We start from the raw sequence: 15,626 nt of genomic DNA, 5'->3' as shown, positions 1-15,626 counted from the left end.
CAACAGGTCTAGAAAAGGGATAAATCGAGTAAGAATTAGAGAAATCATTTGACTAACCCTGTGCCCTTATGTAGAGGTTAATTATTTTTTCTTCATTTATATATCTACAAATTAAGCTTCTACTAACCGTATGATTTAGAGTGATCTGAAGATCTTTTTCTAAATTTTCATTTTCTTTCATAATGCTAAAATCATCAAACTGAAGCTTTTCGTTCTTCTCCAACCATAATGGAGCACCCTGAAAAAAAATTGACATTTGGCTTTAGCTTCACAGGCTAAAATATACTGTAAAAAATATTGTATTTGCGGATACTTTCGTGGTGTTTTCATCTTTTTATTTCATTTTGCATCGATGGATGGCTACGATTTCCTTATTTTGTGTCAAGTATTCATACAAGCATTAGCCTTTCAAAAAGGGCTAGTCGACTCTTAGCTGATGAAAATGGAAAGTGCTCTCGCTTGGTAGATTAATTCATTTACTAGAATAGCCACGTGCATCTATCAACAAATTTTACCACACACGTGAGGTCACGCGTTATGAAGTAGTATATATCGTTTAACGTTGTTGTTTACGAAACTCCAGAAGATTCGGCTATTTAGAGATAAAAGTAACCTGACGGTGTACCAATATCATGAATATGCATGATTAATGACCAGGCAAAATCTAATTGCTAAAATAGAGAGGACAAATCCGATACTCTACGGGATTGAAGGACATTTACTAGGTGTAGATTGTCCTAACCAATCAATAAACTTTGATTATTCACGTCTCGTAATATCTTCCAATCAGGTAGCAAGAAAAATTCACGCACTAACTGTCCATCGTTCAATTCTTAATATCGACTCCTAGGAGTCGATAAAAAGGGATGTTGTTGAACATAAATGTTTTGTCTTTCAGACATTTGTCAGAAGCCATAAAAATAAATCGCATAACATGATAAGTTAATTACTATTAACTATTGAAAAACTATATTTAGTAGAGGTTTGCTTACATAGTTAAAAAAGGTTCGAATAAAAATAATTAATAAGGACATACCATATGTGTTTAACTGCCTTTAATAACTGCGAGTAAACATATTTCGGTGCATTAATTGGATATTTCGATGCATTAATTGAATTTCATTTTGTTGTAATTTTAGTTGATTCTGTGCATCCAACTTGTTGCTAATAAACTCATCTCAGATACCTGTTTTATACGTTTCCGATCGCACCAGACGCGTGTTTCGTGCACAAAAGACTCATCAGCATGATCAGTGACGCTTGAATCAAAAAAAAATTTAAAAGGCCAAATAAAGTACGAAGATATTTATATTTTGTTCTAATAATGTGCTAGTACACCACCATGCAAGGCAACGGGAGAATTGAAAGCTCATAACATGCTGAACCAATCACATTATAGACGTGCCTGTCTAATATTACAAGCCTGTAGTTAAGAGGTTGTCTTTGGTTCTGACATGTTTGTCATTTTTGTTATTCGTAATTGTGTTGTTACTAATTAGGACGTTTGTATTCTCGTTTTAATTATTACACATATTTCATGTGTTAGCCTTATTGCGCTGACTTTACACTACAGGTTCTTCTCATTGGTGAAGGTCATACGGTTGTCTGTATTTGGGTACATCCACATCTTATTGACAATCATTCCAATAGTCTTAACATGGTTGATATAAGTCAAAGTCTATCGATTAATCTCACCTTATTTGCTGGATCTAACAAAACAATAATCATGGACCCGTGGTCAAACATCATTGTCCAAAAATCAATTACAGTTTCATCCAATGGACACTGCGTTACAAATAATTTACTTTCCGCCAAATAACCCTGCATAACAAACAATAAATATTGGCATCCTGATTCCATTTAATGATAGGATGAATAAATTGAACAAATTTTATTCAGTGAATTTCAAATTTTAAAGCGTATATTATAATCTATAAATCAAGTTACTAAGCTTCATGAAAGAAAATAGAAACCTCATCCGACCATAAAGAACGAACTCCAGGAACGGTAATGTTTACAAACAACAGCAACTTTACCTTGTGGAATTTGTTTGATAGGTTTTTAATAAAATTATGCCATTCTCGTGTTGACGACAAAGGAACAACTGGATCAAAAGGTATCTTAAAAGTGGAATTCACAATCTACATAACATTTTGATAATTAGACTTTACCGTGCTATTTTATCAAAAGGTCTACAGAATGTCAAATGAACCTATCAACATATTACGTCAAGGAATGTGAACACTAACATGATACGCTGCAAGAATATAATTACAAAAGAATGAAACTTCAACGGGTGATACTAGAGTGCCTGACCTGTTTCCTGTGCAAATAAATGTTAATATAAGAAACTCCAGATGGTAGAAATTCGATATTGAATAAAGTTATATAGTTAATACATTTACTCACAGGAACTATAACTGCATTGATGTAGTCGTTTCTGTTTCTACCATAAGTCATTAAGTAAGGTCTGTAGTTGTCATCTAAAACGAAATAAGTAAAAACATATAGTTCGTCCTCTGATCTATATGAAGTAGTGAACAACCCTTGCCTCTTTTAAATATTGTAGGATTTTAAATCTTTGACACTTACATTTGACAAATGTTTATTCAGTGTTGACACATAAAATTAGAAATAACTAAATAAAAGAAATCAACCTTCTATTTCTCATCAAATTACTACATACAAACGTCCAGTCGAGACTTTACTAATTTACACAATACATGTAATATAATTGTTGTTAAGATTCCAAATAGCAGGGTCTTGTATACCATAAACTAGTTGTATGTTGCCGAAAAGTAGTTCGTTGGTGTTTGTTTAATTGTTCAACCAAAGAATACTTATGATTCGAGAAAATCTACGAAACTTCTGAGGAAAATTCTGTTTGATTAAGAAATAAACTAAACAAACAATAATTGCTTGTGGTATTGGGAATAACTATAATTCCCATTTCAACATGTTAAATAAGTAATGTTTTATGTACAATCATTTTTTTTAAATTCAAATAAAATATATTAATTTTACTTACTTGCAAGAACAGACTTTGAAGAATTTTTTGATACGTTTTCTTTGCATTTTGAAGTTGTATAATTGTCAGCAGAATCAATTGGACGCAACATTTGCAATCTCTAAAATGTAAACATTAGAAACCGTTGTGTAGTTGCATTTTGACATTCAAATTTGACCATTTACTTTTTATAAAGGAATGTATCTTATCAAATACACACATTACTTCTCGGATAAAGAGGTATACTAAAATATACACTAGTTCAGTGAAAATAATCGTCAAAACTTACTCCAAAACATATAAATGAACTAAAAAGAAAAATAATAATACAACATTAGCAAAGCCAGAAACGGGGTTAAACATGTTTTGTGAGATCTCAACCCTCAGTTCACTTTGTATAATTGTGTGGTACATTAACAAAACTAACGAATACGATTATTATGCTCGTTCTGAATTTCAATGAAGTTCAAGTAAGTGACTACTTTGAATTGGTGTTAAACATTTTGTTCATTATTGGTATTTACGTATTTTAGCCGATACAGTATCTACAATTAAATGACTGTGGGTAAACATGATCTACTTCAAACGAACATTTTATATTAAAGCTTCAGGTAGGTGTATATGTACAGGCAACACCTCTGTGAAGAAATATTTTGCTAGACATTTCCAAAAGGCCATACCTGAAACTCTTCTCTAAAGACTGTTTTATTTCTTGGTAATGTCTCATGCTCCTGCTTTTGAATGTATTCACAGAAAACACTCTTGTGAATGGACGTATCTGGAACAGTAAACAATTCCAGCAGTGCTTTAAACACGACCTCATATTGTTCCTGAAACATACAAAATGCGAGAACGATGTGTGCATTATATTTCTTTGATATTCATATTCACCACTTTGGTGGCAATGACAAACAGATAATTTTTGACGTCAAACCACACTAAGGGTTGTCTATAACTTGTCGATGACGTTGCATTAAAATGGACGAAGACTGTAAATATAATTTAGGTTTTATGTCCTTTATAAAACTGAATTGCCAAGATATTGGAAATAAAATCTTCGAAATCAAGTTTCGGGAAAAAATCAACACTAACAAAGAGCTCATTAGGTAGTTAAAGTGTTGTTAATTTATGATAGTTACATTGTTTAACTTGCTATTATATACATATTGTTATTCATAAAAGATATCTTGATGCAACACTAAATGTTATGTTAATCATTTAAATAGCGTTTACAAGTGATAATTTAATTTCATAGTAAATCGGCAGTAAATCAACAGGTTTAACGTATTAAGCATGCATGAACTACATATTAGTGCCCTTTCTGAGCATAACATTTTAACTAATCTGTTGATTTTTGTCTCTTTTTCCACAATTCTTTTTATTGTGTAATTTACATATTATATATATGTGTTTTTCTTTATATACTTTGTCCTACACGTCCTAGTGTTGTCTGTCATCTATTTTTATTCTTTGTTGTGTAACTTATGCCATGAAATTCTTTGTTTTTATAACGCAAACTTTATAAATCGCCATATCTTTTATTTGAATTTCGGGATATTCCCATGGGTTCTCAGTGCTTCATTTTTGTTTTCTTTGGATGTAATAAAACATTTACCCTTCTATCATGATCATACAATCTGAATATACGGCTTTCTATTTTGTTTAATAAGAAAGTTAGATTATATATAATAATGATGTTTATTAGGGTTAAAATAATTGTACTGGTTATCTAAATGCATATCTTTATCTTTTCCTGTATAGTATGCTGTTTGTTGTGAGCCAAGGCACCGTTTTGAAGGTCGTACTTTGACCTATAATGGTTAATCGTTTGCTAATCGTGATTTGGATATAGGGTTATCTGATTGGCACGTATACCACATCTTAAATATATAAAAGTAAACAGATGGGAGTTTAAACTCATTTGATATCTACCCTGGTCTAGTGAGGATGTTTAATATACAAGGGTCTCTTAGTATACAACCTTTGCTACTTCATACATCATAAATGGCTTAATTAAACACGTTTGCTTCGTTAGCATAAATATATCATCAAGCACCAATTGTCTGTACAGACACTTTAAATAAATGGTAAAACATGTAGTCCAGCGGATATCAGAATAATTGATCACTTTATGGTAAAAGCATGAAACTTGGCATAGTAAAAGATTAAGGGGTATAGACAAAATTCAGATATGGAGCCACGAAAAAAAAATCCAATATGGCCGCTAAATTCAAGATGGCCGACATAAGTATAACATCATTCATGTGATGAAGACTTTCAATTTTAATGAGTTCAGAAGATGTAACAAACTTAATGAAATACAATTAAGATATGTCAGTTATTATTTTTGTAAAACTTATAATAAAGAAATCATCAAAATGGCGTCCAAATTCAAAATGGCGCGTCAAAATGTCTAAGTTTGACAGTACTCGTATGTGTACACCATCATTGTGTGATAGAAAGTTACCAAATCCGTGAAACTGGTCATTGGATATAAATAAAGGCCTTCAGTGTATCAACAAAACATGCGTGCATAGATTATATTTCCAAAATGGCGGCAATATTCAAAATGGCGCCGTTTAACATGTCAAAATTTTACGTTTCTTTTTAAATATGGTATAAAAATTATTAAAAAATAATGGATCATTTTTTTCAATACAAGCACGTATATACAAACATATTATTATTTAATGTAACAAGTGACATTAGCTATGAAATAAAAATGGTCGATTCAACTCAAAATGGCATCTTTGACGAGGTTTTTTTCCCACAGTTACAGTTAATAACCCTAGAAAATTTAACAATTTTACTGAAATGAAAAAAAAAAAACAACATATGCAGTATTTAATTCTACAAAGAGAATTTATTTTTCAGAAATAAGGTAAGAAATAAAAAAAAAACTCCCAAGTAGCTATTTAACATAAAGTTAACATATATTAAAATTATAATGACAATATGATCAAAGTGCAGGAAAATCAAAATAAAGCACAGTGACTCAATCAGTTTCTCTTTCACAGTCCGTTGAGTAGTTGCATAATGCTGTACAATTTAATGCTGCTTTCAAGCATTTACATGCTCCTCGACATCATTTCTTACTGTACAGTGGATGAGATCTTGGCATGACATTGAAGTGTCAGCAAGCACAGAAAAGAATGGTACCCAAGTACCATCAAGTCTTTGCCAACCAAATAAATCTGGTGATGGCATACTTGGATTTGCACCTAAACTATTCCCAAAATAACACTACCTTGGTAAGCTGTACGTTTCGTATGTTGAAGTTCATCACGTGTTGGAAGGATATTGTCAATTGTTCTTGTCTTCTGTGTGAATAACTATTTTCTTAACTCATTCATCGTATAATTTGTACTAGACCGATCATACAAAAGCACAACATACCGTTACTTTTAAAAATGCTTCTGAAATCTCCTCATATACGGACCATGTGTCCCAAGCTGATTTCTTACCTTTCTTGGAAGGATAATATTTGTTCATGATGAGGTTTATTAGATTCGTTAGTGTATACAAAGCATTCAGTGACATTTTCAAATTCATTTACAAAACTAGCCACTTCAGGCCCAGCAACCATCCATCTGGATTTTCCGTCAACAGCACCACAATCTGCTTTAACATACGAATTATTTGGTCGTCCGCTTGATTAAAAGCCAAACAGGAAAATTTCTTCTCGGTCTTGGTGACAAAAAGGGTTGCCGCTAAGGATTGCTCTGTTGGTTTCTGGATTCTTTTTTGGCAACTGAAGCGTATCACGCAGACGAATTGGCAGCCATCGTGAATAGTTGGTGTGATCCAAGTCAAAGAACCAAGGAATGATCTTTGAGAGAGCTTCAATATATAATAAAAAGTTAGCCTCACGTATAGACCTTATAAATATTAATAATGTAAATTCAAATTTGAGAGTTATATACCAGAATTTAAAGTGAGGAGATTGTTTAGATAGTTCCAAACACCACTCTTCAAATTCTAAGATAACTTCATCATACCTCAAAACATCTTTGTACTGGCAGTACGCGTTTGACAATAAACGGTAAAGTGTGTATGCTGTAACTTGGTGTGTTCTACGTGTTGTTGTAACAGGAGAAGCCTTTAGGGATGAATCAGCTGTACCTGGTGATGTAACCTGCGCATTTTCTAAAACACTTGTCCATTCACTATCTTCAAACCAACTACCAAATGCTTTGAACGCAGCCATTTCTATGTGTAGGCCACCGAGCATCATTACAAAGTGATCCTCGCCATACATCTGAGGCCAGTTTCATTATATTTGTTTTGCTATTGTGAAAAGGGGTTGGTCAAAAGAAACAACTGGAGTTTGGCCTGGATTTAGCTTTCTTACAGCGTTACGAATAATGTTCAATGAGTGTCGTATCAATGCAACAGATTTTGCTTGCTCATGAAACAGAGGTAGAAGGGAAGACACCGCTAGTAATTTATTCGCATCTTGCAGTACTACAGCATGATAGGCGGACCATGAAATATTTGTACCCATTTTAGCCTTAACACTTGATTTTTCTGCAACATGTTTCAGCCATTTGAGTTTCCCTTTTAATGCAGCTGGGAATGAGGACATATCAATTGAAAGTTCTCCTTCAACTAATGGGATATCTGGTTCGTTGAATCTTAGTACAGCTGGTGGAAGATTAGAATAACTCTTTGGTAATGGTAAAAGAGAAACTCTCTTTGACTGGCATTTCAACATAGGTTCAGATTGGAGAAATGTTTGAACAACGCCTTGAACATCTTCTGAAATATGTTGGAATAAAGATATACCTGTACCATCGAATGAATCTTTTGACGATATACTGATTGGATTGTGATCAATATTGTCTACAGCAGATGAAGTAAATATATTTTGTAGTAGATTGGTAGGGCAAACTATACCGTCTTTTACATAACGATCATAAGCCATGGAAGATGAAATTTCTTACACTCGGTGGAAGGACACAATTAGTCCAAGTTTGAAGAAAGTATCTACTTCATGTAGATCACGTTTTCTAGTCTTACAGAGGATTACGATTCCCAAATAAGCACAAACTGTAGGTTCATGATCTTTTATGACCGTTCTTGTCCATTCGTTTTTGATGCGTTTTGTTATTTGATTTTACCATATGATTATGAACTTTCCAGGTTGATTTTTCTATAAGTTCAGTATTTTTGTGATTTTACTTTTTATGTGACGGTTTGATAGTTTCTTTGTACATCTATACATCAGAAGCTGTGCTATCGTTAATGTCGACTGAGAATATAAACGATCATAAATGTTGGGTCCAAACTGAATCGTGCTGACCAAAGAAAGCAATGACTGGGGTACAGAATTTTCCTGACATCACTTTGGGAAGGTTCCTTTAAATTCCTAATTTGATGCGAAAATAACTGTACGAAACAAACGTAGCTGCATTTGATATGTTGAACAATTGATTATCTCCAATGCAGGACCAGTGTCATATTTGAAAGCAAGAATGTTTATGGTTTCTGATAATAAGACTTTTGACGGCCATTTTGAATTTGTCGGCCATTATGGCATTATTTTTTATTGTTCCATATTCATAAAAGATTAATAAGCAATATAAATGTATAACTAGCAATATGCAGTGTTGTGCTTTTATTTTCGAATGATAAATTAAGCCATTTTTGGACTCTGCCTCTTGACTGTTGGCCACCATTTTGAATTTGTCGGCCATTATGGAATTATTTTTTATTGTTCCATATTCATAAAAGATTAATAAGCATCATAGCAAGCAATATGCAAAGTTTTGTGCTTTAATTTTCAAATGATCAATTATACCATTTTTGTGGATCTGCATCATGACTGTTTGCGGCCATTTTGAATTTGTCGGCCATTATGGCATTATTTTTTTATTGTTCCATATTCATAAAAGATTAATAAGCAATATAAATGTATAACTAGCAATATGCAACGTGTTGTGCTTTTATTTTCGAATGATAAATTAAGCCATAGTTTTGGACTCTGCCTCATGACTGTTGGCCACCATTTTGAAATTGGCGGCCATAATGGAATTATTTTTGAGTGTTCCATATTCAGAAATGATTAATTATCATCATAACTAGCAATATGCAAAGTTTTGTGTTTTTATTTTCCAATGGTAAATTATACTTTATTTTTAGACTCTTCTTCATGACTGTTGGCGGCCATTTTGAAATTGGCGGCCATTGTGGAAATTTTTTTGATGGCTCCATATCCAAAAATATTTATAAGCATCATAACTAACACTGTGCAAAGTTTCATGCTTTTACCACAAAGTGATCAATTGTCCCAAAATATTGGACTTAGCTGCTGGACTAATGTGCATTAAACGTAAATGTTCGTTCGGTTAAAAGTATACATACATGTGTTTGTACCATATTCATTCTGTCCTTCCTCATCGTCTGAACATACTCCATAATATCAACATAGCCTTCTGTCTGGCCATGCTCATATAATGCATCTATAGCAATGAATGTTCCGGTTCTGCCGACGCCAGCACTAAGACATAATTATTTGATATGAATAATAGCAATAAAAGGTCCTATTTTACAAGATTTTTTAAACGAAATATACCCTGTATCACGGTTGCTTGTAAGAACGTTATTTTTATAGTTAAAGTAAAACCACAAAAATATCTAACTCAGAGGAAATTCTTAACGGAAAGTCCATACGTAAATTGCAAAATAAAAATTCTAATACATCAAACGAATAGATAACAAGTGTAGTTCGACAAAAAGGCGTGAAGCAAAATGTGTGTTATAATGTTATGCACGTTCGATGTTTATGCATGTGTATCCATGAAGAGATCAAAACATGAAATAAGACGGGATGAAGAGTATGTTGAAGAACCCAAAAGAACGGTATCTGCATACATGTTTCATAACAATTACTTTTAAGCGTTAATTTTAACCAAATGCTAACAAAATATAAAAGTACTAACAAATGATAAGATGAAGACCTATTTAATATCTCAAAAAGTCAAAACACAACTAACCCGTTATAAAGATCAAACATAATACATAAAAAACTAATAGTTGCTTGTCTTTTTTATTTTGACGAAACACATATAAACGTACCTACAATGCACCACCATTGGTGTTTTCCTATCCACTTTAATGCTTTTGACTTTTCTGTAAAAATTAACCAATTTGACGCTATCCGGAACACCATGATCCGGCCATTGAGTGAAATGGAAATGATGAATTTTTCGTTCCTGCTTATTCTAAAATTACAGAAACAAATATTTTTTATATGTACCATTTATTGTAAAATCTAACAACATTTATCTTTTTTTTCTTACTATATGTTGATGTTATTATCAAACTTGGTCGGGATTTAAATAAAATATAAACGTAACGATATATAAACAAAGTTTTATTCATAGTTAAAATGCAGATTGGTACCTTAAACCATGTTTAAACAAAGACATTATTGACATTATATAATTCATTTCGAGCAGTATTTATATCATTTCAAGAAAGCTTTTGAATTTCGTGATGCGTTCCCTCTAAACCAATCAACAAAAAATACTAGTCAAATTACGCAAATATTGATAAAAGGCACACATTTCAATGTTAATTCGTATCTGATATCTTCGAAATACATACCTATACTACGTGCAAAGCTAACATTAGACGGAAGCAATCTGACAAATGTTGTATATTACAGTGTGTGCGTCATCAAGGGGTTGGTATGAAAAAACGTGTGACATTTTGTTGGGCTAAAAAATATATCTGCATTAGAAAACTCAATATTTAACTCCTCTAACAAGATTTAGTATAGAATTAACAGTAAAAACAAACTGTAAACCAACGTAATCCTTGTAAGCGTATATGCCAACACATTTACCTTCTCTAACGTACTAAAATTATTTGTGTATTAACTTAATTTAATCTACGTTAACCCAACATCTGCTTTGACCACCAGAAGCATCGAAGTCAAAGCAGATCATGTATATTCTTCAAGAACACTTGCAAGATCTCTTTCCTTTTATCAATTGTAAAAGATCAACTAAAATGGCTTATTATTTAGTACCCAATATATATTTACTCGTATTTACTACACCAGATATCTTTGATTTTTTAGTACGCTATATATTTGAATTGTTTCTTAAACATGTTAAACGATGAACGTTCTCTTTAACCTTCTCAATTATCGGGGGATAGAAGCGTAACATTGAATCTTTATTCCTTTAGACATCGACTGAAGCTAAAAAATTAAATTACCTTCAAGCTGTTGCTTTGTAGAATAATTAATCTGTACACATACACTGTATGTTGTATCTCCTTTTTCATTACAAGTCTATAATTATCTACTAGCATTACTTTGTTGATGCTTTGAGGCCAGTATGGTTCGCATTTTTTCTGAAATACAAAAAGTATAAAGTACACGTTAAGTTTAACATTAAAAAAGGAATTTATTTATAGACATGTTTTCAATATATACATTTCGCGTCAACAAGTACATGCTTATTATTTGTTGTAGATGGATAAACGTTTTCATTTAGAAATCTAATCAGCAAATATCCAACCGATAATTTACGTTTGTAGACTGATAGAAAATATACCAACTAAAACATTTTTCATTACTTGAAATAATCAATTCACAGAAGTAGATCTGAATAGTACAATATTTACCACAGTATGACCATGGTATACACGATGCCGTGCAATGTAGACCGTCAATTATTATTAAAATAGAAGCTCGCATGAATCGATTTGAAGACAACTTCACATTTAACTGTTTTTGCCAACAATTTGTACATGACACTGTAAAGGATGAACAATAGCACCGATTCCTTTCAATGTTAAATGATCTATCTGTATAATAAGGGTCAATACCGGTATATTTCTTCAGTCAAAATGACATGAAAAACGGTACCTTTCTGTGACATGTCTTGAAGTGCAATGATATACTTATGTTTTTGTAGAACATAGAGATTTCACAATTTCTGTAGAACTATTATGCTAAATAAGAGGCATTTTACATATATTACTGATTAATTTTACCTGATACATACCCTTCTTTCCTCTTCTAATTTTGTTACCATCACTATTGTGTTAACCTTTTCTTGCCAGATCATATGCCAGAAATCTCTGATAGTATTCTTTTTCGGACCTAAAAACAAACAAAAATATGTAGGCATTACATTAATACAGTAACGTATAGTTTCTTTTATTTGTCATTTATCTTTATCGACTGCAAAAACAATATTTATATGGATTAATATTTGTCTTGCACGGCATCAATTTTAACTGAATAAACAACTTCAAAAAATTATGTATTATCTGTTGAAGACTGTATGTTGCCATGGTCAGATTTACATTAAACTTGAGTTTGTATAAAAGCTTTAGAATTATACTCTATAACTAACTGATTAAACATAATTGTCTTCTGATAAATTCGTAATTATAACTATAACACACCTTGTGATGCTATGTAAGCCTTTTCTTTTTCGTAGCTCTAAAATAGAAATTAAAAAAATATAAATGGAATTATTTCCAATTGAATATGAGTTTTACTATTTCTAATTTTGTTTTTTTTCTTTCAATATATTTAATAAACGACACAGTGTTGAATTGCTAAAATGGTGTGTCATCAACAATCTTCTAACACCTATCAAACCCTTTAAATGAAACCAGCATTTGTTTTACCTTTCGTGTAGTTACATTTGTACCATGACTTTTTTTCTTTGTTAATATGTTAGTACAACAAGTATTCCTGCATAAATATGTAAAGTTTTTGAAATAACATAATCACGTATATCTTACATCAATGAAACTAGCGTTAATGTAATCGCTTTTGGTTTCTCCAGTCAGAACAATCCGTGAATGGTCATCTACAACAAAGTCAAATACAGTTATGTTTAAATTTAACTGATTTTTTTATTCACACCATTCAAGACAAATGACACCGAATTTATATTTCATGACAACTCATAAAATTGGATTTTGCACGAACATGATGGTATAACTCACAAATGTTGATTTTTGTTTGGTGATTGTAAGAATGTTATACAAAATAAGTGTGCTCAGTATGTGGTTTGGTTATAAAATAAAAATCGTATTGCTGCTTTTGGCTATAAACGTGGTATGAAGGAATTAGAGCAAATAAAGGTTGGCCAAGAATCACAATTATACGTGTAGTATGGTGATGAGGCTTCCTTTGAACTGCTTCTCTAAGCACAAACACCTAATAATTTGGCTCAGTGTGTCGGACTAACACTTCTGTGAATTATCATTGATATTGTAATAATTATGAATGAACTTTAATAACAAAACTTGACATTTTCGAAATACTAATGCTTTTCTACCTAATGAGCAGATAACTATTACCTTAGCTGTTTTTGGCAAACAGGGTATGAATTTTTAGTTATCAATTAAAATTTTCTTTTATTCGAGCGTCACTGATGATTCTTTTGTAGGCGAAACGCGTATTGCGCATATACAAAATTTCCATCCTGGTATCTATGATATTTTTTGAAGTTTCTAACTTTAAATTAATTTACGTAGCAAAGTTGTTCTGTGTATGTAAAGTGAATAATGCAATATATTTCAATACTATGCTACAATTACATACATGGCCATGTTGCAAGAAAGCGGTTTTTTAATTTGTTTTCTTCTTTGGAACCTTCCATGTGTGCATGAACAAGTCCTCTTGGTAAAATCTATAAAAAGGAAGATGTAACCGATTGAAGTGTATCTTTTAATAAGCGTTTTACAATACTAGTAGTCGGTAATAATGTGAGACAAAATATTGCAAACTTTTAACTTAAAATTTATTGAATGTATGAGTTTGTATACGGACATATAATGATCCATCAAAATAACTCACATCGTATTCCTTTTTGAAACCTTCGTCTTTCTGTTTTTCGTTAATTACTTTCTTTAGGTCTGCTATGGCTATTTTGTAGTCAGCTTTTGTTTGTACATTACCATATACATTTCCTTCGTATTCCTCGTCGTATTCCTGGGGTATTTCTTCGCTTCCATCACAACCACTTGTGTTACTGGCATGATTTTGAGGTAACGACACACTAACATCCTCGAGATATGCATCACAACCTTTATTCACAAATACGTTCATCGGTTTTGGTGACGGATCGTGATCTAAAATTGATAACAGTCACGTGAAAATAGCTCGGGATGGAAAGCAAAGTGTGATTTCTGTATTTTAAAGATATTCTTTATTGAACTTAAGAGGGCAAATAGTACGAAATATTTTTATTCTAGTATATAGAGCATTTAGGCTTGTTTGACCTGTGATAAATTTTGAGACTTTTTAAAACTTTTTAAATTTGTACACGTGTATTTCCTTAATGATTTACCTACAAATTATCAAGATCAATCTTTATCTCCTTCAGCTCGCTATAAAACCAGGTTTAATCAATCTTGTATATCCAAGGAAATGTCTGTCCCAAGTCAGGAATATATATAAGGCAACAGTATTATATCGCTGTTCAATAGTTCTAAATCCATAAAACAAAATAAAAATCCGGGTGACAAATTATAAACCGTCAACTAGGATGGAATATATTGAAACCACATAAACACTTAACTGCAACATGTGCACCAATGAACTAACATGGCAGTTGTGTTCATTCGATTGCTGTGTTTGAGCTTTTTATGTTGCCATTTTATGAACTTTTCTTTTCCGCTAACACACGAATATGAGATTTATTTGCTATTCGTTCGATGTGTTTGACCTGATGATTTTTGCCATTTGATGAAAGACTTTCCGATTCAAATTTTCTTTGGAATATGTTTTCTATTCTACTTGTTGTCATAAGTATAAAATTATAAAGCTGAAAAAAATATTGACTGAACATAAAATAAGTTATTGATGTATAATGCAATTTGATGCGACTGAGAGGTTAGGTAGCTATTAAACCGGGTTTAATCCATCATCTTCTAAAAAAGAAAAGAATGTACCTAGTCAGGAATAAAACAGTTGTTATCCATTCGTTCGATGTGTTTTGAGCTTTTGATTTTGCCATTTGATAAGGGACTTTCTGTTTTGAATGTTTATCGGAGTTCGGTATTATACTTTTATATATGACTATGGTTTCAAGCTATTAAATTGATTTTGAGCGGCAATGTATTAAAATTAAACAAGGTGGCATATAGGTTTTGTACCACATGTTTTGTTACGTCCTTCCTGCTATTATATAGCTCTTTAACTGTTTCCGTTATTATATATTCTTGGCTTTTAGTTTGCGTTCTTATAAAGGTATTTAAAAGAGAAGCATTGTAAAGGCATGAACTTATAATGTATTGTTTTCTATTTCTTGATTAACTCTTCTTAATATAAAGTGTATCCATCCAAAATGAATTAACTATTATGATATTTTTTAATCAACATAATATTTGCTCATTGCACTATCTACCAAAATAACTCAAAACCTAAGCTGCAGCTGATATTTATGATTACAAAGATTACTTTTTGTTTTTCATAAAAAGTTGAATATTATAATTTCTACAGGTATATATTTGAGACTACAAACATATATCTGTGCAGTTCTACTCACTGATGTAAGTGTTTTCAGCCGTTCCACTTAAATGTTCGCCTTCACTTAAATATTGGTTAGGTCTGGAAGCTAATCTTCGTCTACAAATCATT

General features: G+C 31.9%; 1 protein-coding gene across 4 annotated transcripts in view; it reads right to left on the bottom strand.

The window, feature by feature from the left end:
- Positions 1-15,626, bottom strand: part of LOC139487853 (receptor-type tyrosine-protein phosphatase mu-like) — a 317,750-nt gene that overhangs the window by 211,193 nt on the left and 90,931 nt on the right. For all 4 annotated transcript variants that reach the window (XM_071273046.1, XM_071273038.1, XM_071273027.1 and 1 more), the window contains exons 14-27: positions 15,535-15,614; positions 13,842-14,116; positions 13,587-13,674; positions 12,779-12,846; positions 12,434-12,470; positions 12,028-12,125; positions 11,234-11,371; positions 10,085-10,230; positions 9,371-9,506; positions 3,688-3,837; positions 3,029-3,128; positions 2,410-2,483; positions 1,696-1,821; positions 128-238 (exon numbers count right to left, since the gene is read on the bottom strand). In XM_071273046.1, the coding sequence (XP_071129147.1) occupies positions 128-238; positions 1,696-1,821; positions 2,410-2,483; positions 3,029-3,128; positions 3,688-3,837; positions 9,371-9,506; positions 10,085-10,230; positions 11,234-11,371; positions 12,028-12,125; positions 12,434-12,470; positions 12,779-12,846; positions 13,587-13,674; positions 13,842-14,116; positions 15,535-15,614 (1,627 nt within the window). The remainder of the gene's footprint in view (positions 1-127; positions 239-1,695; positions 1,822-2,409; positions 2,484-3,028; positions 3,129-3,687; positions 3,838-9,370; positions 9,507-10,084; positions 10,231-11,233; positions 11,372-12,027; positions 12,126-12,433; positions 12,471-12,778; positions 12,847-13,586; positions 13,675-13,841; positions 14,117-15,534; positions 15,615-15,626) is intronic.

Source organism: Mytilus edulis, chromosome 1 (genome assembly GCF_963676685.1).
Source record: "Mytilus edulis chromosome 1, xbMytEdul2.2, whole genome shotgun sequence".
NCBI lineage: Eukaryota > Metazoa > Mollusca > Bivalvia > Mytilida > Mytilidae > Mytilus > Mytilus edulis.
This window is presented reverse-complemented; position numbering and strand designations above follow the sequence as displayed.